Source organism: Canis lupus, chromosome 10 (assembly GCF_011100685.1).
Source record: "Canis lupus familiaris isolate Mischka breed German Shepherd chromosome 10, alternate assembly UU_Cfam_GSD_1.0, whole genome shotgun sequence".
In the NCBI taxonomy this organism is placed as follows: Eukaryota; Metazoa; Chordata; class Mammalia; order Carnivora; family Canidae; genus Canis; species Canis lupus.
Window position 1 is genome coordinate 68,782,719 of NC_049231.1, and position 25,169 is coordinate 68,807,887.

Below are 25,169 nucleotides of genomic sequence, written 5' to 3' on the forward strand. Positions count from 1 at the left end.
TCCCCTGTTGTGGTCAGCAGCCACAGCCTCTGCGTAGCCCTAGTGGCTTCCAGCTGCTGCTTTTCCTCCCAAGCACATGTGGCTCTGCAGCCAGCCAAGGACTTAGCAATTTGACATTAATTTGGACAAGAATGTTATATAATACACAATATACTTAAAATGCCAAAGCTTCAAAATAAGATAGAAAAGTCTTTGGATTCTCGCATGTCTTCTTTTCTCAAAGGCAGACTTTGAGGGGTACTTGTAAAAGCAAATGTAGGTTACTGGATTCCTTTAGAGACAGAAAGATTTAGAAGTACACGTAAGACAGTTTAGTACCTGAATCCAGCTAATTAAAAATTGAAATAATTTGACTTTTTTCTGCCGAGTAGTTTTTTATTATTGTTGTTTTGTTTGTTTGAGTAATAAGTCATCCGGGTCAATAGATCAATGCTAGAGATTTTTAAAAATCTATTTTTAGAGTGCATTTTGGACTCATTTAGAAGTAGGTTACTTTCTTAGGTGTTTTGCAGCTTTAGTGCTATGCTTTGTTCATTGATAGCTATTTAGATTATCTGATTAACTTGATTATTTTGGAAACTTTTCTATCATTAGGTACAGGACAGATAACATGAACTGACGTTAAGTGGCTGCTCCAGGATCACGTAATAAAGGCCAGAGCTGTAACAGACCTAGCTCGGTCTGACTTTAAAGCCCATCTTCTGAGCTATGGTGCTATACAGCCACCTAAATTTACCCCTTCTATGTTGCGGTGTTTTTATTCTTTTCTGTTTTAATATTTTGCCCTTGCATTCTCTCCTAGGTCTTTTCTCTGTGTAACTCTTGGTTTAATCCTTAACTGTACCTGAATATTTGCTGTGATCAGGCTATCCTTTTCGTTTTTTTAGCCAATATAGTTCTAGTTTATTTTTCTGGGTCCCCAGGTACTAGCCCTCAGACGTTATCATGAGTTTCTTAGGCTTGAGGTAAACTTTTCTCCATGTCCCTTAGTGATTGGCAAGTGAATATACATTCACTTGGGCGAGCTTTCAGAGCTTCTCTTCTCTTCTCTTGGCTTCCAGTCATCTCTGCTCCCTTAGCCTTCTAGGCTCTGGGACAAGTCATGATTCCCGGGCTATGACACTCCTGCTGGATTGCAAAAGGAGCTTTTACTTTTGTAACGGGTATCGTACTACTCTCCCATCTTCTTCTTCTCCCATCTTCTAACCCTCCAACACGAAGTCATGGAAAGTGGCATATGCTGAAAAAGATTGAAGTCGTCCCCAGATCACTTGGTTTGCATTTAATTTTAGACTCTGAGTATTTTCCACATGACCACTCAACTCAGACTGTAAATGTTGAACTGACATTCTATTAATTTAGCTATAGTTTAAAATTTACTCTAAGTGCTAGTTATTCTGTGTTTACTTTATTTCCAGCAGCCCTAAATTATCTAATTCTAATAGTTTTTAAGTCTTTCAGATTATCTAGCTCTACAGCCATGTCTACAAAATTATGATAATTCTTCCTCTTCTTCTCTACCTACCGCCTTTAAACAAATTTTTGTGTCATGAACCAGACCCTATACATTTTAAATAAGAGTCGATGAAATTGGGGTGGCTGGGTGACTCAGTCAGTTAAGCATCTGCCTTTGGCTCAAGTACTGGGATCGAGTCCCACTCAGGCTCCCTGCTCCGTGGGGAGCCTGCTTCTCCCTCTCCCTCTGCCTGCCGCTCCCCCTGCTTGTGCTCCCTCTCTTTATTTGTTTTTACAGATAAATAAAATTATTTATTTGTTATTATAAATAATTTACTTATCAATAAATGAAATATTTTAAAAAATGAATAAAATTGGCATCTTTATCTTGTTCCCGATTTTAATAGAAATTCTATTAGTGTTTTAGTACTAAAGTGATTGGTATTCAATTCTGATACTCTTATCATGGTTAGGATGTTTTTTCTTTTTCTTATTTTCCCTTCAGAAACAACTACTGAATTCTTTAACAAGTTTTTTGGTATGGAAATAGTCCTGCAAAGGGGTGGAGGGGGTGGAGGCAGGGAGGGCATAGACGAGCCGTGGGATGGGTGTGGGGCTGAAAAAGAAAAAAAAAAAATAGTTCTGCATTTTCTTGTGTCAGTGTAATTAGTGATGTTGGTAGATTTCCTAATGTATCATGCATGCTTGGGTTCCTGGAATATGTTTTATTTGTCATGATGGCTTATTATTTTTAAGCTCTGTTAGATCAGAGTTGCTGATATTTAGCTTAGAACATTTGTGTTTGTATTTCAAAAGTGTGATTAGTATTTTCCTCCATATGTGCCATCTATGTCAGATGTTAGTGTTGAGCTGTGCAGCTGTTGTATACAATGAATTAGGAGATTTTTCCAAAGGACAGTTTGAATAACAGAAATACCTGTTTCCTTATTGAATCTTTTTATATCACAATCTGGGCCTGGTTCCTACTTTTAACAGTTGTCCTAGCCCAGGAATAGGTAAGTTAGACCAGCAGAAAATGAATGAAACACCCAGAAACAGATCAAATTAACATATAGTTCATATATTAAAAATTATCAGCTCAAATTGGTAGGGAAAGGATGCATCATTACTATAAAGGATGTTGGAAAAATTAGCTTTCCATTTGGAAGAAAACAGTATTAGAGCACTACCTCATACTATATTCTTAAATTTTTATTGAATTAATAGTCTTAATGTAAAAATTAAAACTACTAAGGCATATGAAGAAAAAATGGAAACAATATTTTTATTACTTCTGGGAGGCTTTCTGAAGATGATAGGGAGCTTGGGACATCAGGGAAGAATTGACAGGAGCATTTAGGTTAAAAATGAAAAAAAAAAAAATTGTGGCAGAAGAGACTATAAACAAAGTCAGACTGGCAAACCTACCGGGAGATGTTACCTGTCACACTGAGAAAAGATAGAAGGTTAGTAATTGTTTACTTAGTAACAAAAAAAGGTAAAACTCAGAAGTTTGGGGCATAGTATACGACATACTACAGAAGAATAAATACAAATAGGCAATAAATATATGACTACTTTGCCAGTATCTCTTACATATTTAAGTATATAATACTCCTTGATTTAGAAATTCTTATTCTTAAAAAAAATTCTTATTCTGCATGTTTATCCCACAACAATAATAGCATTTATAGTTTTAGTCCTGTGTGTGTTTACATATATGTATTTGTAGGTATATTGGGTTAACCTTAGCAAGTTAGGAAGGGTACACTTCACATTGTTAATATGACTGTTAGGGTTCTTAAAGTTGGTTGGATGTAGTTGTAATGACATATGCATATAGTTGGGCTGTCATTTATATACTGTTAGTGCAATAGCTCATGTAAGTATAAGTAAATGCAACTAGTAATACTAAAAATAAAGTGATTTGTTTTAACAAATTTTCTTTTATATTGTAGTCATTTAACTGTACCTATTCTAGATTTAAAAATATTTGATATGCCAGATTTGAAGATTGTTACAAGCTAATTAAGCTATTTATTTTATTGACTCTTTGTAAAGAGCATTTTTGCAACAATATCAGAGTGGCTTCTTCCTATGTGAAAAGATATTTGTAAGTAGAGAATTTGGAAACTTAAAGAGTTTTTTAAGTATACATTTTTAATTTTATGATTTTTTAAAAAAGATTTTACTATTATTAAAGAGAGAGAGTGTATATATACTCGAGCAGGGGGTGTGGGGTGAGTGGAGGGTCAGAAAGAGAGACTTCAAAGCAGACACCATGCTACTCAGTGCCTGTGATCTCATGACCCCCAAGCATGGCCTGAGCCAAAACTCAAGAGACTGAAGCTCAACTGACTGAGCTACCCAGGTACCCCTAATTTTATGATTTTATGTACATGTGTGACACTTGGAATATGCTAAACTGCCATTTGGGCAAATGCTGTGTCTTAATTTACATTTTTAGTTCTTAGCATAGTAAGCAGTACCATAGTTGATTATTTCTCTTGATTTGATTAATCCATATCTGTTGTAACATTTGGACATTTGCTGCATGCAGCTGTATCGTCCTGTTTAGTCTTATTCCTGACAGTTTCTAAAATGATATGAAATCTCTGAATTTAGATTCAAAGCAAATATTTAAGGAATTTAGGTAAAGTTTAGTTATTGAACAGGTTATTCATAAATTTCTTACGTTAAATATATTATGTTTATATTGATTCAATTGGTTTTCCTGTTAAATAATACGGACAATGTTTTTTTTCTTGACTTTAATGAAGGAATGTTATTTCAGGCCTCTTGATATCCTTTAGTACAGATCTGAGCAAACTACAGCCCATGAGCCAAATCCAGCATGCTGCCTGTTTTTGTCAGTAAAGTTTTACTGGAACACGGCTGTGCTCATCCATGTATGTATTGCCTGTGGCGGCTTTTGCACCATGAAGGCAGAGTTGGGTAGTTGTGACAGACACTGTCTGGCCAACAGAACTTAAAATATTTATACTCTGGCTCTTTGTAGAAAAATTTGATAAACCTGGCTTCAGAACATTAGTGACTATAGGAATATTCAGACCTATATTCAGGCTCTTGAGGGAATCTTTGGACCAATTCTGTTTATGTTCACAATTCATTTAGTTGACATTTACTGAACACCAGTTTTATGCGAGCACATTTCTAGGTGCTAGAAATACCAGAGGGGAACAATGAACAAGGCACATAAAGTTTCTGCCCATGTGAAGTTGTCATTTGAGTGTAAGGGAGACAGATAATTAAACACAGATATTATCCTCTTAAAGAGTAGATTTTTTTTCTGATTAGAAGGATCATGGATTTATTAACCAAAAATTATGTTGACTGAGGTTTGCCAAATATATTGAACTCAGATAAATATTTTATGGGGAACAATGTCCATTATTGTTATTGAGACTTATTTTCTAAATTGGTGAAGTTTGTCTCGCTTTTGTGTTATTTTGGGTTCTTAATCTGTTATGAAGTTGAATTCCTCACTGTGGATGTTAGGGGCTCAATAATTAGATGTCAGCTTTGTTGGATAGCTATATGTTAAATTTTCTCTTAGAGAAAATTCAAGACTAATAAAACATATTCAACATGTATCAAGTACTCTGCTATAATTTACATATCATACTTCATTTACGCCTAGTAACTTTATGAGTTATTATTATAATTCCCTTTTTTGGGCTGATAAAACCAGAGTCCAGAGACGCAAGATGAAGCAGTTCAAGGATGGCACCTGCTCATATTAGTATCTTGGCTGGGCTCTCTCCAGGGCTGGAGCTCCCGGCCAAAGTGCTGCTGCTTAATACTTTTTTGGGATTTGCAAATAAGTGTTTTCAAGTTGGCATGAATATAAATGGAACTTTACTTTTAATTGCCCTTTTATCTTTTTCCTTCTTTCTTTCTTTTAATGGATTATTGACATTTGAAGATACAAGACATAATTTTTTTTCTTGTTTTTCTTTGTGTGTTTAAGATAATACTGTAATCCAGGGAAGTAGAAAAGAAGGAATCTGCAAAGATAAAACTCAAGTAAACATAACACAGCAAGGAGGAAGAAAGCGATTCATTTCATCAGAAAGTACATCAGCAGAGCAAGACATGGGGAAAAAGTACAAAAATGCTGATCAAGAAGAGTCTATCATTTCATCCAAGGTGATTTTTTATTATTCGGGGGTGGCAGGCTAGCTCAGTTGGTAGAGTGTGTGACTCTTGATCTGGAGGTTGTGGGTTTAAGCCCCACATTGGATGTAAAGATTACTTAAAAATAAAATTTAAAAAATTATTATTTATTCATTTGTTTCCTTCATCAAGTGTTCTAGATAAGAATTAATTATATGTCATATAAGGCAAGGAAAAACCAAAACTGTTCTTTATTATGGAGTTTACGAAGATAAAATTTGAAGATAGATTTTTTTTCCTTACTAAAACTAATACAGTACTTGCTTTGTAGAAAACAAATCTATTTAATTTAGAAATGTCCAGAATGGAAAGCAGTGGAGACCACTTGACTGTTAGTAATTGGTACCTCCTTTCTGAAAACCTGGTTTCTTTTATTTTATTGGTCATTCTCACACTACATGTATCCACCTTTTTCTAGGGCCTATGAAGAACAACTGATAGGCTAGTTCTTAATAGCCTATTGCAGGATTACTTCTGGGCTAATTTATAGTATTTAGAGAACTACTCTTTCCTCTTTGAGTTTTTGCTAACTCACTAGAATGGTTTGGCTGACTTAAGCATTCTTTAACACTGGGTACTTAATGAAAATGGGGCCTATTATTGGATGCATTTAAAAAAGAGAAAGAATTAGAGAGCACGCGCGAATGAGTGAGCAAGCCCAAGGCCAAAAAGGTCAGATATATTTCCTCTTCAGAGAGGGGTGGCTTTAGGTAATAGTTTTCATGATCCTTGTAGACTTATGGCTGAGCTCCATGGGTCGCCATATTTTTGGGAGCTTTCACTAGAAGCCAAAGGTGTAGGATTGGCTTTAGAATAGCACACACTGGGGGGCACCTGGGTAGCTCAGTCAAAAGTTAGGAAATGGTTAGACTAATATTCAAGATACGATTTTTTACTTCAAAGACCGTCTTAATAATCATTACATTAAACAGTCATTCTGATATATGCAAGGCAGTGTGCTTGAATCTGAGATAAAAATGTGAATAAGACATACCTGACTAGGAGCTCATAGTCCTGTGGTGGACATGATTTGAAATCATGAAATAATGTTGACACCACATTGATTTTTCTGGGGGCTCTGAGGACCGCCTACACCAACTCCTTGGGAAGAAACGATCTGAGCTTAATCTTAACAAGCGTAGGTGTGAACCAGGTACAGAAGAAGTAGAAGTAGGAACCCATCCAGGTAGGTGGGCAGCAGGTACAGGAGCAGAGGGTGTACGGATAGCATGCTGGGAACTATTGTTCTTAGAATTCTTGGTGTAAAGCCAGATGAGGATGTGAGATGAGGATGGAGCTGGCAGTGGGGACCAGTTGTAGAGGGAGGACTTTCAAAGGATTTTGGCCACAGAGAGAACCCTGGCAGCTCTTTAGAGGAGAGATTGAAAGGGAACAAAATAAAAGACAGGGAGAGGAGAGAGGAAATGAGGACCTCAGTCAAGAAAAAAAGAGAATCTGACCGACCGGTTGCATTAAGGATGGCACAAAGGCATTGGATCAGAGAAATATTTAAGAAGCAAAACTGCAGGGCTTGTTGCTTGGATCTGATTGGTGAGGGGAAAAAAAGGAGTGAAAGATAGACTTCCAAGCTTCTGACCAGAATGAAGAAACTTTGGTACAGGATACGATACTGGGGGAGGATTTCAGTTTCAGCTGAGTTTGAGGTAAGTAGGATATTGAGGAAGAAATGTCCAGCTAGAGGTTGAATATTGAGGAAGAAATGTCCAGCTAGAGGTAAGTAGGATATTGAGGAAGAAATGTCCAGCTAGAGGTTTGAAGCTCAGGAGTGAAGTTAGGGCTGGAGGTTGGGATTTTTTAATCCTTGGTATGAGGTTGCTAATGAGACTAATGCAGGACTTTCAAGGCAGTGTCTTCTTAGTACAGACATTCTTTCCAGGAGCAGATTACCTCAGTGTCTTTATTGGGCAGAAGTTCTTTATCCTGTCCCTTGTGGACATTAAAACCTCATATGGTTGAAGGGCAAGGGAGGGCTTGCTGGGCAAGTTAACAGACAATTTAATAACCATACGAGTACCTTCCAACCATCGCCAAGCATCAAGGTCACCTCACACCAGCTCCATGCTCCTTGAACCCTGAGGGCTCTAGCATATATTTTTATAGTGTAGGGAACTCAGCTTCTCTATGCTGAATCTTCAGCCTCCCACATTTCATTCTTAACATTTTCATCTAATCTAAGATATAAACAAGGTAGGTGCATAAAATATGGACCTCTCTGCCTTTTTGCTGCTTCTTTCACGTGCAGAGCACATTCCATCTTTTCTGTTCCATCACTTGGCAGTTCAGTGACTTGCTCTGGCTCATGAGCTTTGTAATTGGCACAGAGCAAATTTATGTTTCAGCAAACTTACAAATTACTCCATGTAATGGATTTTTGGGATCATTTATAAATAATTGAGACCCTGAATGTTAAATTCTTGAATGCCAAGGGTTTACTGAGTATCAATATTTCATGAAGTTCCATAAAGAACATTATGATTTCCAGCTTTTGTGCCTCTTAAAATATATTTGAGAACTCCTCATCCATAGTCTTGATCTCTGTGACTTTATCATTCCTTTCTCTTTTAGAATAAATTAGCATGTTGAACATATTCTTTGTGAAGATTAAGAAAAAAAAAAGGGAGTTGAAATCATGTTAAACATTTCATATCTTATAGTTTATTTTCTTTGGTTTTTCTGTTTTTTTAAATAGCAAGAAAAATACATGCTGTTATCAAAAAAAATAGAATGGCAGAGCGTGTGGAGTATTAAGTGAAAATTTTGATTTGCCTTGTCCTTCAATCCCATTGGTCTTACTAATATTTTGGTTTGTATCCTTCTAAACCTTTTAATTTGAATTTATACAAGTAAATACACACATAGGGAGACAGGGTTTTTTTTGTTGTTGTTGTTTGTTTTTTTAAAGCTAAAGGGAAAAAAAATAAAGCTAAAGGGAATCATTGTGTGTGTTAATTCTCTTTTTAAAAATCCTTGTATATATATATGGGGGGGGGGGGAGAGAGAGATCTGTTCATTTTCAACCTTTGCATAGTGTTTCATGGTCAGAATGAATTCCAATTTATTTAACTCCTTCCCTAGTTGTGTTCCTTATCTCCCTAAGTAACTGGCAGGATGTTGAGTGGGATTTTTTTTACCCCATCATCCCAAAACTGCTGCTGAGGCCCGAAGCTGAGGACAAGATTACTAAGTATAAGTATCTCATGATTAAAAGGAGCCCCCAGCAGTGAGAACCAAGCCTCTCCCTGTGAGGCTTATTGAAAGGTATGAGAAGTGTTCACCATCCCACCCCCAGGCTTTAGACAAAGAGAGCTGAGAGGCCAGAAGATGTTGAGGCTTGGGGGAATGCTGTGTTTGTAGGGAGACATTATGTTCTCACTCTGAGACCATTCATTGTGGAGTTTAGAGATGCCAACAGGAGCCAGGGACTGGCATTTTACTGGACATCTGCATAGCTAAGGGATTGCTAATCTGTCCTATTTCTACCCAACAGGGAAAAAGAACATTTTTGTGTGAGTTGACCCCTTAAGGGACTGCCAAGGCGGAAGGTGGGTCAGGTTTGCCCCATCCCCACCTCAGAGTCCAGTCCCTGGCATCTGTCAGTTGGTCCTGTAGTGGAGGGAGATGGGATTGGGCTGTAATGGAGCAGCTTGGGAGAAAAGAGAGGTGTGGCAATGGATGCCACCAGCTGAGGGTTAGCTCCAAGAGGTAGCTGAACAATTGCTTCTCCCATAGGCCGTTTACTGTTACACCAGAAACATGGCAACCTTCATGCATACCTGTTATGGTGTCACATCCTAGTAGTGGTTACCAGGAGGACCGAGGCTTATCTGAGCTGTGTTTCCACTCCACAGGAAGTTAAGTAATTAAGAAGTCATTTTTAATAGGATACAACTAAGCTTACTGTTTGTCCCAGTGGTAAGTACAGATTAAAAAGGTTCCTCAGTGCTAATAAGAACGTTTACTTGGTTCAAACTTTATGATTAAACTAAAACTTTTATTCGGACCACTTCAGAGGAATCCTATTTATTTTCTGAGTTTGTCATGACATAGCTTCATGCAAGTTTTTCTGTGTGAGAGAAGAGCAATGTTCTCATTCAGCTAAAGGAAAAATGTCATGATTATATTTAGAGGGTAGAAATAAAAGTATTGCAGTAACAAATTATAAAGACAGAGCAAGTTAAAAGCATCACACATTATTGAATGGGAAGTTTTTTTTGTTTTGTTTTTAAGATTTTATTTATTCATGAGAGACAGGCAGAGAGAGAAACAGGCTCCCTGTGAGGACCCCGGGGTCATGGCCTGAGCCAAAGGCAGACGCTCAACCACTGAACCATCCAGGCATCCCAGAACGGAAAGTTTAAAAGACTAGTAGTTTTTTTGGGGAAAGATTATATTCAAATGGAAGCAAAGTTGTATTTTCTTAGGTTGCATTTGTATTTTTCTGGTTATTTTTCACTGAATGTTTGAGGTGATTGTAAAGGTTTGATACAGCTGTATATCCTTTTTTTTTTAAGATTTTCTTTTTTTTTTTTTTTTAAGATTTTATTTATTTATTCATAGACACAGAGAGAAAGAGGCAGAGACACAGGCAGAGGGAGAAGCAGGCTCCATGCAGGGAGCCTGACGTGGGACTCAATCCCAGGTCTCCAGGATCACACCCCAGGCTGCAGGTGGCGCCAAACCGCTGAGCCACTGGGGCTGCCCTCTGTTGTTTTGTTTTGTTTTGTTTTGTTTTGTTTTTCCCTCTTTGTTTTTTAAAAAGTAATCTCTACACCCGACATGGGGCTTGAACTCACAACCCTGCGATCAAGAGTCAGGTGCTCTTCTGACTGAGCCAGCCAAGTGCCCCTGTATATTCCCTTTCTGATAACTATAGATTGTTTTAAGGCTATCAGATTGCCCAACAGAGAAAATGGCATTTTTAATAATTTTAAAATTGAATCTTAAAGTTCTAAAAATAATACATATTGGGTGCCTGGGTGGCTCAGTCAGGTAAGTGTCTGCCTCCAGCTCAGGTCATGATCCCAGGGTTCTCTGGGATCAAGCCCCACGTCAGTCAGTCTCCCTGCTCAGCTTCTCCTTCATCCCCCACTTGTGCTCTCTCTTTCTCACCATCTTTCTTACTCTGTCAAATAAATAAAATCTTTTAAAAAAATTAAAAAATAAAAGTGCACATATTGAATGAATCTTGGTTTCATGCCTTTTTGCTTATGTTTACATATTTCTTTTAAAACAGGTTTCAACTATTTCTAATATCTTTTTTTCTGATTTGCCTTTGTAGGAAATGCTGCGATCATGTTCTGTGATCACGTCACGTAATGCAGAAGTGAATGATATGAGGGCTAGTACACAGAGAAATGAAATCCCAGTAGAGGAGCTTGGTAGGGTTCCCGAACGTAGAAGTATTGTGAAAGGAAGGCGAAGTAAAGAAGGCGAGGTGATGAGCTGTTCTGAGAGTCCCTTGAGTGCCCAGGGCAAGTCCTCCCAGGAGGAGTCTCCAGGATCTCCTGAGTCCAGCTCTGACCCCTCCAATCCTGAAACGTTGAGTGCAAAGACAACCGATTCAGCTGCACAAGGTTCTGAAGAAAACAAGATCAAGAGGACATCCTGCATGTATGGGGCAAAGTGCTACAGGTAAAATAAAATTACAGGTAGCACGTGATTCCCTTATTTCCATAGCAGGTAGCTGTGTCGGATATGTATATTAAAGGCCTCAGAAAACACATTGGCCTAAAGGTTAGGAGATTTATCATGTTTCTGCTGGTTTACACTTTCTCAGTATTCGGTCCTGTAAATCTCACTAGAGGCTTTCAAGATAGAACCGGGGGGATTAAATGCTTCATATGTAGACATGCTGATTGATGCAAGGACATGAACTAGGGAATGCAGACTTGAGAATTGAATCACCCAGACCTAAATGCCTGCTTGTTTAATGTCTTATTTAGATATTAGAAAGATGGCTTCATAAATAGCAGTATGTAATATAACTGTCAAGAGAATTGTATTTTTTCTGACGTGTGTTTTCCATCCTCATAGGAAGAATCCTGTCCACTTTCAACACTTCAGTCACCCTGGTGATGGTGATTATGGAGGTGTACAAGTCATGTGTCAAGATGAGGCTGACGACCGGCCGGAATGTCCCTATGGAGCATCTTGTTACAGGTACATACACCTGGAATGTTAGGTTGTACTCCTTTTCTCCTTAATCTCTGTTGTATATTCAGCAGAAATTGCAGGCAACTTCTCACTTCAAGCCTTTCAGTCTTTAAACTTCCATAGATAGTAGCTTTTCATTTTGCCAATAGGATTATGTTTCTTTTAGATAATTATAAATTGTTGAAGTTATTGTCCTTGTAAATGCCTGAAATTGTTCCTCATTTATTCCTGACTTTCTAAAATGTAAATCAGATAATTGAAAAGGTGTCGATGCTACCCCATCGTACATTCTATCCATCATACCAAGGCTCCTTGGTGTGACATAAAGCAATTCGGGATGTTATCTCTGCCTTCCTCAAGTCCTACTACTCCACCATTCTTGCCAGCACATGCAACTCGATGCTTAAAAGAAGAGCACCTTCTCCTCTTTCCTTTCAAAGCATCTTTTGCCTGTGTGTATCATGCATAGTAGAATTTATCTTAAGAGATTGCATTTGTCTCTTGACAATAGGGACTGCTTTATCCTTGTATCTGCAACTTTGTTCAATGACTGAATGAACTTGAAATAAATCTGACTACCAAAGAAAAAAGTAGTGATTCTAACCTCAGCTTTAATTCCAGACAGCCATGTTTCTTGGATACATTTGAAACAGTTACTGAACCTACTCGTCTATTTGAAGTTGTTATTATTTCTATGATTGTAGTTTTCAATAAGAAGGCAGGATAATCTTCTGAGGCAGGAAAGAAAAATTGAAAACCTTGTGCCTTATCATTTGAAAATTACAGTGTTTTATTCCAGCAGAACTTCTTGTAGACCTTTGCATATACAGGTGACATATTCATGAAAAAGGGGTATTGCAGGCATTGATAAAAGTATGAATTTTTTAAATTAATTTTGTTGAGATAAGAGTATCTATCTGGAGAAAGAAAATTGGAACTTTATTTCACACCATAGTCAAAAACTGGATTCTAGATGAATCCTGGAACTAAATGTGAAAGGAAAAAAAAAAAACAATAAAGCTTTAGAGATGTGTATAAGAACATTATTTCCTGATCGCAGACTAGGAATGATTTTCTAGAACAAGATATAAAAAGCAAGAACTAATATGGAAAACTTTTAAGTATTTGACTACATTAAAATTAAGATTTTTTTTTTTTACACATCAGTAGACACTATTAAGAGAGTGAAGATAAGCTACAGAGAGAGAAAAAAAATTGCAGCCACATAACACATAACAGAATACAGGAAGAGGACTTACGAATTGCTATTGTTTTCTCCTAGTGACATGTACCGGTTTTTTGTCCAAAAGGAAATCTAAATGGTGAATAAAATCATGAAGAAATACGCAGTATCATTATTAATTAGGGAAATTTCTCTCTCTCTCTCTCTCTCACACACACACACACACCCTTGAAGTAACTAATTCCTTGCTCCCATTTATTTATTCAACAAATATTCTCCAAAGAATCATCAAATGCCAAGTACTGATGAAACAATGTTGAGTGAGATTACTTGTAGAACAAATGTGTTATCTCTGTCTCTTTTTTTTAAAAGATTTTATTTATTTATTCATAAGAGACACAGAGAGAGGGGCAGAGACACAGGCAGCGGGAGAAGCAGGCTCCACGCAAGGAGCCCGATGTGGGTCTCAATCCCGGGACTCCAGGATCACACCCTGGGCCAAAGGCAGGTGCTGAACCACTGAGCCACCCAGGCGTCCCTCTGTCTCTATTTTTTTTTAAGATAAAATAGCCTTTCAGAGCTCATGGCACAATGGCCATGTGCCTTTTCATCTTGAGGGAACTTTTAGGGAACATTTCAGGGAACTTTTATAATACAGAATTGTATACATTATCCTCAAGTGGGGGAAATGCAGATCAAGTGAAGCCATAACTCATTTTCAAGTCTTGGCCAATACTGTTTTCTCTGTACTTCCCTCTCTTCCACCTGCTACCTCTGCTCCTAGATTATTTGGAAGTAAACCCTTGGTAGTGTAGCTTCTCATCCCATTTTATTCATAGGTATTTTAGGGTATATCACTAAAAGATAAAGGCTTTCTAAAAATATACTACAACCATTATTAAAAAATATATAATTTAGATCCTGTCAGGTATCCCAATTTACTTATAGTCTCATTTTCTTTTTCTTTTCTCCAATTTTTTTCTTTTTTTTCACATATCTTTTCTTTGAATTAGGATCCAGTTAAGGTCCATGTACGGGCAAAAGGTGGCCATGTTTCTTAAGTTATTTAATCAATAGGTTCCTCTTCATTTTTTTTCCCTTGCAATATATTTGTTGAAGAAAGCTGACCATTTGTTCTGAGGAGTGTCTGACTGTCTGGATTTTGCTGACTGCATTACCGAATTGTCATTCATTATGTTCCCCTGTATCTCCTAATAATTGGTAGTTAGATCTAGTGACCTGATCAGATATCAGTTCTAAAAATTTTAAAAGTTATCTGGTCCATCATGTCCCTTTTAGTCTCTAAAATGCTTCTTGTTGTAAAGTCTACTTAGTCTAATATTTACACGTTTTGGGATTGCTCTAGGCATACGATTATTATTTATAATTTAGTTTCATTGTGATCATAAAACACTTTTTAGAATTTAAAACTTATTGAGATTTGATTTTGGTCCAGCTAGATGGTCTATGTTTGTTGAACGTATTATGTGCACAGAAATATCTGTGATTTGGGGGAATAGGGTTTTGTAACCGTCAATTTGGGCAAATAGTGTTGTTCATGTATTCATTGTCTTTGCTGATTTTTTATGTAATTCTATTACTGAGAAAAGGATGTGAGAATCTCCACTGTAATCGTAGGTTTGTTTATTTCTTCTCTTAATTGTCAGTTTTTCTTAATGCACCAACTGCGGTCTGTTGTCAGTGGAAAAGCCATAAAAATGGGAAACTCACTCAAAGCTGCTCCCTTTTTTCCCTACATTGACTCCCTTCTGGCTTCTGCCTGCTTTTGGTAGCTATCCCTTTCCTTAAGATTATTGTTTTTATATTTTTAACAGAGTGTAATTGTTACCTGTAGGAGGTTTGGTCTGATGATATCCTCTGTGATTACCAGGAAAAGAACTATTTTGTGTGATGTAGTACAGCTTCCCTAGCCTTCACTGGTTAGTATTGTGTGATAATATTTTTCATTCTTCTTTTTTCAACCTCTGTCCTTATGTTTATTTGTTTATTTTATTTTATTTTTTTAAGATTTTATTTATTCATTCATGAGAGACACACACACACACACACACACACACACACACACACAGAGGCAGAGACACAGGCAGAGGGAGATGCAGGCTCCATGCAGGGAGCCTGCTGCAGGACTTGATCCCAGGACTCCAGGATCACACCCTCAGCCGAAGGCAGGCGCTAAACCACTGAGCCACCCAGGGATCCCCTGTTCTTATGTTTAAACTATGTCTCTTACAAATGGCATATAATTGGTTCACTGTTTTCATTTTTAACCCAGCTGGATAGTCTGCTTTTCTGGTACATTGTGTAGTCCAATATATTTAGCATAATTGCTGATCTTTTTAAGTTTAATTTTGCCATTTTGCTATGTGTTTTCTATTTGCCCCCTATATTCATGTTCCCTTATTCTTTTTCTGACCTCTTTTTTTTTTTTTAAAGATTTTTTTTTTCTTTATTCATTCATGAGAGACACAGAGAGAGAGAGGCAGAGACACAGGCAGAGGGAGAAGCAGGCTTCATGCAGGAAGCCTTATGGGGGACTCGATCCCGGGACTCCAAGATCACACCCTGGGCCAAAGGCAGGCGCTATACCGCTGAGCCACCCAGGGATCCCATTCTTTTGGATTGACCAAGGGTCTTTCATTCCATTTTTTCTCTTCCATTAACTGTTTAATTATATATTCTTTTTTCCCCAGTAGTTATATTTGATATTAATAGGCATCAGTGACTTATTACGCAGTCTACCATTACACAGTCTACCATGCAGTTGGTTCTTTTACCACTTCTGAAATAGAACAGTAATGCTTTGTTGGTTTAAGTCCATTTACTTTGTCTTCTGCTTTTTTCAAAAAATATTGCATCATTTATTTTTACCTCTACATATGTTAAGTTGTAAAGGCATTGCTATTATTTTCTTAAATTTTAAGCATCAGCATTTTTTATATTTACTGACATATTTATCATTTTGAATGGCTTTCTGAAGCTTTATCCTTTAATCTGGGATCATTTTCTTAGTCTTAGGAACTTCTTTTAACATTTCTTTAGTGAAAATCTTATGGGAAAGGATTCTGTCAAATTTTGTGTGTCTGAGTATGTTCTGATTGATGGATTGATTGATGGCTCTTTTCACTGGGTATAGAATTCTAGCCTGGCACCTTTGCTTTTTTTCCATCAACTTGAGGGTGTTCTATCAACTCCTTCATCCATAGTTTCTGATGAAAGTTACTTGTTTGTCTTATTGTTGCTTTGAAATGAACATGCTTTTCCTTTGGTCATTTTAAAGATTTTTATCATTGCTTTTTTTTGGTGTTTTTGTTTGTTTGTTTGTTTGTTTGTTTGTTTGTTTTTAATAAGCTACCCTCAACGTGGAGCTCAAACTCATGACCCCAACATTAAGAGTCTCATCATCTACCCACCGAGCCAGCTAGGCTCCCCTTGTTGCTTTTACTTTCATGTGTTTAGGTATGATTTTTTTTGACATTCATCTTGTTTGGGGTTCACTGAGCTTTTTTGCAGGTTGCTGTCTTTGTTAGTTTGAAGAAATTGCTTAGCTGTTATCTCATCCCTTGGATATTGTTCTGCCCCACTCTGTGTCTTCCCTCATTTCTCCACTCCAATTAACCATATCGAGTCTTTTGACTCCATCCCATATGTCTCTTACGCATTGTTTTATTCTTTCCATTTTTTTTTTTTTTGCCTCTGTGCTTCAGATTGGATATTTGTTGTTGCTTATCTTAGAGTTTAGTAATTCTCTCTTCTCATGTGTCTAGACCACTAATGAACCTACCCAAAGACTTTATAATTTCGGATGCTGTATTTTATGCATGTTCTCTTCCATCAGTCGGGCTACCTCACCCCCCACTTCCCTATTTGGCAGATAGGAGCTAGTCATCTCTGTCCAGTCAGAGATTTGGATAAGTAATACCTAGGTTGATATCTTAAGAAAACTCGGTCTGCCTTTGGTTTATCCATGCTCATTGGGCATGACACGTCTAGATTGTTGACAGAAAAGCAGGTCTCTGTTCTCTCAGCTCTGAAACTTCCCTTAGAGATTCTGAGCTTAGCCAAGTAGGCTATCACCTGTGCAGCCTAAAATCTGGCACATTTCTTGAGGGGAGACTAATTATGTTTGTTGTAGATCCTTTCTCCCTAGTGGGACTTCATCTCTGAAACATGACATGAATTAGAGATTTCATTCTACCATTTTGAGTTTCAAATGCAGTCCTTAAACCTCTCATACTTCCCTGGAATTCAGCAAATATTTCTTAGAAAAAAATCAGCCTGGTGTTTTGGGGTTCTTTTAGTTTTCAGATTGTCATGACAACCCCATGAGACCATGAAAAGCTCTACAAGTTTCTCTTTTCCTCAACTAGAGTTCCTCTAGATGACTCAAATCTTATTCTTCAGCCCCCACCAATTGGCAAAGACAACCAGAGAAGAAAAGAGCCAGTGATTGTCAGCTAACCTAGGAAGGGCTTTTTCTCTGTGGAATTTTAGATATTCCAAAATTCTCATTGCTCTCACAGTTCTGTCATAAAAACAATTTTTACAGTTTATCAGGCTTTTTTTCCGGGTTGTTAAGAATATTGGCCTGCCATGATGCCTTATGACCTCCTCAGAAGCAAAATCCAAATGTGCCTATTCTTGAGAAGAATAAACGTAAAATACAAAACCTTCCTAAGAATAATCAAATGTCAAATACTGTCAAAAGTAACATCAAAAATCACTGCCTCAATGTCATCAGTCTCTCTAAGAGACGTCAGAGCAGCAGTAGGCAAGAGAAATTATTCCAATACCAGTGACCCACATATGCTAATAGAAACTTTCAGATCTGTATCTAAATATGTTTATATATACATAGAGTGTATTTTTTTCATTGCTGAGCTACTTGGTGTCTTGGTTCAAATTGGAAATAAAATCTGAAGATTTTTTTTCCCTTGTTAATTTTAATTACAGTTCAGACAGATTCTGGGAGAACATTAGGTATGATCCCTTACTCTGACTACTATTTTACAAATAAAGGTTAAGTGAGCTGCCTAAGACTCCAAAGCCAGTGAAATCAAAACTAAGTCTCTTCCCTCCTCCATTCCAGCATTTCTCTGTGGCAGGCCCGACTCCACCATTATTATTCATGGCTTTCTTTTTCTTTTTCTTTTTCTTTTTTTTTTAAGATTTTATTATTTATTTATATATTAGAGAGGGAGAGAGTACACAAGCAGGGAAGAGGGGCAGAGGTAGAAAGAGAAGCAGACTCATTGCTGAGCAGGAAAGCCCAATGCAGGGCTCCACCCCAGGACCTTGAGATCATGACCGGAGCCAAAAGCAGATGCTTAATCAACTGAACCACCCAGGCATTCCTATCATGGCTTTCTAAAGTATTAACAGTATTTGTTTTTTATTCAAATGACAAAGTAATATTTTAGAGTTAGGAAAAAAAGATCTCCAGATAAGGTACTGTGATTGAAGAAATTGTGAATTTTTCAGATCATCAAAATAATAAACCCTCGTTGTGGAAGCATGATACATGTTTTTATATATCCTTTCTTGTCACATTCTTATTACTATTTAGGCAAAAAACATGATCTAGTAGGTATGTCATTGATTATAACATCACTTTAGTTTTAGCAGTTTACTCTGTAATAATCTTGATTTGCAAGAATATATCATTTTTAAAGGAGATTTTATTTATTTATTTTTTTTTTGAGAGAGAGCAAGTGAGAGAGGGAATGAGCACAAGTGGGGGGAAGCAGGAGGCAGAGGGAGAGAAGCAGGCTCCCCACTGAGCAAGGAGCTGATGCCAGGCCCCAGCCTAGGACTCCAGGATCATGACCTGAGCTGAAGGCAGACACTTAACTGACTGATCCACTCAGGCACCCAAAAATATATATTATTTTTAAGCCACGTACTGTTTAGTGCTGTTAAATATTATTAAAGAAGGCAGGTAATACAAAGAAACTTTATTTAACACTTCATGAAGTAAATGGTCTCGGGATCCCTGGGTGGCGCAGCGGTTTGGTGCCTGCCTTTGGCCCAGGGTGCGATCCTGGAGACCCGGGATCGAATCCCACGTCAGGCTCCCGGTGCATGGAGCCTGCTTCTCCCTCTTCCTGTGTCTCTGCCTCTCTCTCTCTCTCTCTCTGTGTGACTATCATAAATAAATAAAAATTTATTTTAAAAAAATGAAGTAAATGGTCTCTGTTCAGAGAACTGCAGAATGCGTTGGAAGGTGGGAAACTAAGGATAATGAATAAAGAGCAAGGAAGACAAAAACAGAAAATATCTGATTAGCCGAGGCCACATAGCCTTATTTGAGGTGAGAAGAAAGAGGAAGAAGTATAGAGCCCAGAACTGGTATGGCATTTGGGGACTGGCAGACTGGATATATTATGTTTCTGGTCAAGTGGAACATTGATAGGGACATCAAAGTCATCAAAGTGTTGGTTTGCTTACATGGCACCCCAGGAGGAATGACTATCATGGGGCCAGGTTTTTATTTCCGCAGTGCTAGAATATAAGCATACTGTATCAGAATGATAAAATGGATAAAATGTTCTAATTTGGCTTGCTTAAAAGCAAGATTTTCTGTAAATGCATGCTAGATTTTTCCTATAGCCACAGAAGAAAAATATTGGTGTCTCACAGATCATAAAATAACCCACAAAAATCAGCCAGAAATGATTATATTTACAAAAGTAAATACATATATTCCAAAAGTAGAGCAATGATAAGCCTGTTTTCCATGATGGTTGACAACATTTGGAAGGGAGATTAAGTTTATGATTGAAACATTTTTGTTTGCTTTTTATATTTGAAGATTTGCCTTCACAAGACAAATTCTCAAGTAAAAACGGTCTCTCAAGTGAAATACTAAGTTGTTTTTTTGCTTGTTTTTTGGTTTTTTTGGTTTCCAGTTTTACCTTCTAATCCCTTGAATGTGCAATTTAGTTTCTCTTTTTGAAATATATAGGTGATCTCAACCCTGTACAGTACACTAAATAATCTGTCTTGTACTGTGTCAACCACCTGAACTTACATGATACTGTATTTTATTTCCAAGTATTGCCATCTGTAGTCGAAGTTCTTATAACAATAAAGCAAATATGAAAACACCAACGTATACATATATGGATATAGTTCATTTTCAGCCATCCCATCCCATGAGTAAGACAAACAATATGAATCATATATTAAAAATGTGTACTATAGTAAAAATAAAGATTCTAAGGCCCATATAAGAGATTGATGTTTAAAAAAGATACTTAATCACTAAATTGTATTCTTATCTAGACTACAGGCATTACTAAAATTTCCTCTGACATTATACTTTTTTAAGCCTCACAAAATTAAATCAACCCGGAAAAATGGTAATATGAAAGAATTAATGTTGTCATTTTAAGTGTGTTGCCCATTTAATAAATCTGATTTATTCCTTTTGTGCCTTACGCCATAGTCTGTCAGAGGACTTTGTCAGTTTAATGTGTTTGATTAGCTTAAGGTACTTGTGTGAAATAGAACATTAGATACTTAATGTCTAATATAACCAGTGATTGCCAAGCCTGCCTCTGACTCATTCACTTCCTCTGGTGTGTAATTGGATTTTATGCAGTGCATTACTCCTGTTCTTGTTTGTTAAATTGGGCACTAACCTTGGAATATATGTACACTGAAACGAATAGAATCCATCATCAACCAGTTTAGTGTGAAAATGTAAAGTTAAACTCACATACATTGCCTCAGACTTAAAATTTTAAGGCAGATATGAATTATGCAAATGAAAGTATTAGTACCTTGGTGTTTTTTGGAAGCCAATGACCTACTTTATATTTTTTTAATTATAATACTTTCTAAGAGGGATGACGTAAGGAAGTATATTATCAATTATAAGTGCTCTCACTGTAATGAATTTGCAACATGATCTGTATAGTTGAAAGAACACAGTGTTTTGCAACAAGCATAATTCATTTTTAAAAAAATCTATTTGATAGTAAGTAAATTCATTATCTTTTGTTATTTACTGATCCAAATTTATATCTATGATCTAAAATTTTTTGCTATTTCCTCTTTTTTTAATTTATATTTTTTATTTAGAGAGAGAGAGAGCACGTACAGTTGCACATGAGCAGGGACAGAGGGGCAGAGGGAGAGGGACAGAAAATCCCAACAGACTCCATGCCCAGCTCAGAGCCCGACGTGGGGCTCAGTCTCAGGACCCTGAGATGATAAACTGAGCCAAGGCCGAGTTGGTCACTCAATCGACTAAGCCACCCAGGCACCTCTCCTCTTTTATTTTTGAAAAATGTTCCAAATTACTGCAATATTGTCTTAATTGATCATATGTACAGGTGTATGCTTCAAACCAGAAGATACTGGTTTTTTGGAGCTGCTTCATAAAAATTAGGAATGTATGTTTAGCATAAATCCATATTATTTTATTTAAGGCAAAATAAATAGGTTTCATTTTTTTAAATTTATTTTTTAGAAGCACACTATAATAGTTAATTTTATTTGTTCAAGGGCTCATATTGCAACCATTGAACCAAGCATGGGCTTTGATTCTGTGAGCCCAGATTCCCATATTTAGGAAGATAAAAGCAAACTATGATCCATGTATATGAATGAAAAACTAAAGGCTCACAGTTAATCCCATTGTAATTTTAAATTTCTACAGCCTAGAAGCTGGAAGTCACAGATCTTTTAGGTCTTTCTGGATGTCCCACAAGGTATCTGTACTTTTCTTTTTTGTTTTGTTTTGTTTTGTTTTGTTTTTTTATCTGTACTTTTCTTGAGCTGAGCAACCTCATCATCCTTCAGCTTCTGGTTGATCACACTGGTTAAGCCCCGAGCATTCAGGATACACGGGAGGCTCAGGAAGACTTTGTTCTCAATGCCACACATCCCCTTCACCATCGTTGACACTGAATGAATCCTGGATGGATGTTTCAACATGGATTCAGTGAGATCAGCCACACTTAATCTAATTGCCCCGTTGGTATATCCTTATAGCTTGATGACTTCACAGGTACTTTCAACCACCATCTTATGCACATCCTTCCAATTTTCACTGTCATCGTCTGTTCCTATTTCTGGATTCATTTCCTGAAGAGAAACACCTGCCACATTCACTCCACTCCACATAGCCACACTTGAGTCCCCATGTTCTCCCAAAATCCAACAGCTGAGTGTTCCAGGGTCCTGCAGTTAGTAGTGGGGATATCAGGAGTACAGAGTGATTTATTCATGTCCACGGAGCCAGACCGGTTAGGTTCCTGGCCTGCTCTTCCTTAGTCTTCTTTGCTGCCTCCTCTTCTTTTTCCCTACCTGTGATTATCACAGAGCCACAGGGTTCAGTTCCCTGAGTAGAGGCACTTCTGTATTCTGTTCTTACTCCTGAGGGCACCTGATTGAATTTAATGACTCCAGACGCATATGCTTGGTTATAAAATAGGTAGCTCAAACTTATTACATCCGAAACAGAACTCTGGATTTTTATCATGAAAACGACTCTTCCCCAAGGTTTCTCCACCTGTCTAAATGACTTTACCATTCACACAGTGTTTATGCTCCAAACCTACAAGCAGCCTTGATTTCTTCCCTTTTCTTCATAGCACTCAGTCCCATCAGCGGTTCTTGCCATTTCAACCTTGAAAATAATTAGGAGCCTGACCACTTCTCTCTTCCCCTCCCTCTGCCATTTTAGTCCTAACCACTACCCCTTACCTTTAAAGTACTGCAATAGCTTCTTAACGGAGACCTTGGTTTCTCCTCTTGCCCTCCAGTGGTTCATTTTCCATAAGCAACCAGACTAATTCTCTAAAAGTAAGTCGTATCATGTTTTCTTACTCAAAATCTCCCAATACTTTCCTACAACACTCTTGACCATAGTTTACAAGGCCTTTTCTGACCTCATTTCCTACTGTTTTCTCATTCATTCTCTTTGAGCTATTCAAATCTGCATTTGAATGTTTTTCCAAATACCTTAGCTTGTTTCCCATAGAGCCTTAGCAAATTTATAGACATTTCTATTTCCTCTTCCTGGAGTATTCTTCCTTCAGATAAATATTTATTCAAGTGCCATTGTCATTAAGATCAGAATTTTTTTTTTAGAAAATGTATATTTTAATATATAACAGCTTCTGCAATGTTGGTGTGGTTATGGCTGTATAATTTTATGTTTAGAAACCAAAGATTTAAAAAAAAAACAAAGATTACCATTAATAATTAATAGTAATGCAAAAGAAAAAAACAGACAACAATTCAGAAAGGATTTTGAGGCCTGCTCAGTTACAGAAAATGCCATTTGTGAAAAAGATGGATGTAAATCTTTTATGAATGAAGCCTGAGTATTTCCATTCATTATTAGGAAAAAGTCCTGAGCAGAATTTCACATTATCCTTGAAAGTTATTTCAAATGCTCATATGCCCCCCAAGGGCTGCACAAAATTACCACTTAGCCTTAACCCAGGGTTATATGAAAAAGACATTGTGCCTTGTTATAAAATGACTGATTTTTGAAGATGAGATACGCATAGGTGAATGTTAGAAAATATTCCATAAATATGTGAAGTAGGAGGGGGAATAATTCAATCATAATAATATGTATCATTGAAAACAAAATTCAGCTCTTTAATATTAATTGGCAGTTACTTTCACTGGCACACCGAGTTTCCAAACATTGTTGGTTATCTTAAAGTAAAATTAATTTCTGTTTCTATAAAAATAGCTGACACGTGGAATATACTTAATAGCCTACAAGTGTTTATACATATTACTTGATTTAACCCTTGGAACAACCCTGTGTGAGCCAAGCAGTATGGCAACTTGGTTTATAGGATTTTCTGAGAATCACACGACCAGCAAAAGTTTGAATTCATAATCAGCTCTTCTGATCCTGAAACCACCCTTCCATGGCAATGCCGGTGATCCCGAGTTCATCCAGCCAGACGAGAACAGGTCCAAAACACAGTGGCATCTATCTGTCTTAAGCATTTGTGAAGGACTCCATGTTCCTGTGTTCCTTGCATGATTGACTGAGTAGAGTAAGTGTTTGATGATGCAGACCCGTCAAGATCTCAGGAACCTGATTGCAGTGGAGTCTGCTTAATATGATTGTTACATTTTCATGGTTTCCTGGGGAAGTTATAGGAATCGTCAGTGGCAGGAAATACTAACATGTTTTAGTCTTGGGTTTGTATAAAAAGATTCAGTTAGTACTTTGATTATTAACTTTGTAAGTGTGAAGGCAAAGCGATTTCAGCACATTGACATTCTTTTCAACCTAATGAGAATAGGCATTCTCTGGCATATTCCCAGTAGAAAAACTGCCTTTCAGAGGCTAGGCTTCTGAAAACATCAGGATCCATGGAATAGGATTACCATAAAAATATTAAGTGTTAATGTGAACTCAAAAACACTTATTATCAGTCTAGAAATTACTAGAAGCTGCTTTTTTATACTCTGACCAATGAGAATTTTAAACTTGAGTTTGTACTGCAAATAGTTCTTTCAAATTGCTTTCAATAGTTATTTTAAGAAATAATAGTAAAGTCAGCAAAGACAAGTTTCTTTTTCTCTTATTAAGTAGGAAAATACAAAATATTCCATCATTTTCTAAACTCAAAAACCTAATTAAATTTTTTTCCTTGAAAAAAATCTACATTTTAGTAGATAAATTTGTTAAAACTACAGATGAATGCTTCCTTGTGAAAGGTGCTATAAAAGATATTAAAAGGTACAAGAAAAACTCCATGGAGATAATACACGTGCGTGCGTGCGGACACACACACACACACACACACACACACACTTCTGTTGAAAATTTAGATGACAATATAAGAAATTACGTAGTGAGTACCAAATGATAGATACAGACAAGATATCCTAGACCTATGTGCCAGCGATGATCAGAATTCTCTTCCTGAAGGAGGTATGATTTGAACTTAGGCAGAATATGGTAGGAAGAGCTTTTCAATAAATTTTTTCTTAATTATTAAAGGCAAAGTGAAGAAAGTTAAGACTGCTTGGAACCTGAAAAAATATGTATATATGTAGTGAAGGAGAAAAAGATTTTAAATCTTAAAAAGACTGTAAATAGTAATAAAAATAACAACAATGGGACATCTGTATAGAATTGCTAACACTTGTAGAA

General features: G+C 36.9%; 1 protein-coding gene across 3 annotated transcripts in view; it reads left to right on the forward strand.

Moving 5' to 3' along the window:
- Nucleotides 1-25,169, forward strand: part of APLF (aprataxin and PNKP like factor) — a 68,544-nt gene that overhangs the window by 32,185 nt on the left and 11,190 nt on the right. For 2 of the 3 annotated variants that reach the window (XM_038551477.1, XM_038551479.1), the window contains 3 exons: nt 5,447-5,625; nt 10,952-11,304; nt 11,707-11,832. In XM_038551477.1, coding sequence (XP_038407405.1) covers nt 5,447-5,625; nt 10,952-11,304; nt 11,707-11,832 — 658 coding nt within the window. Of the gene's footprint in view, nt 1-5,446; nt 5,626-10,951; nt 11,305-11,706; nt 11,833-21,692; nt 21,745-25,169 lie in introns of all 3 variants that reach the window. The other variant, XM_038551478.1, reaches the window with a different exon arrangement.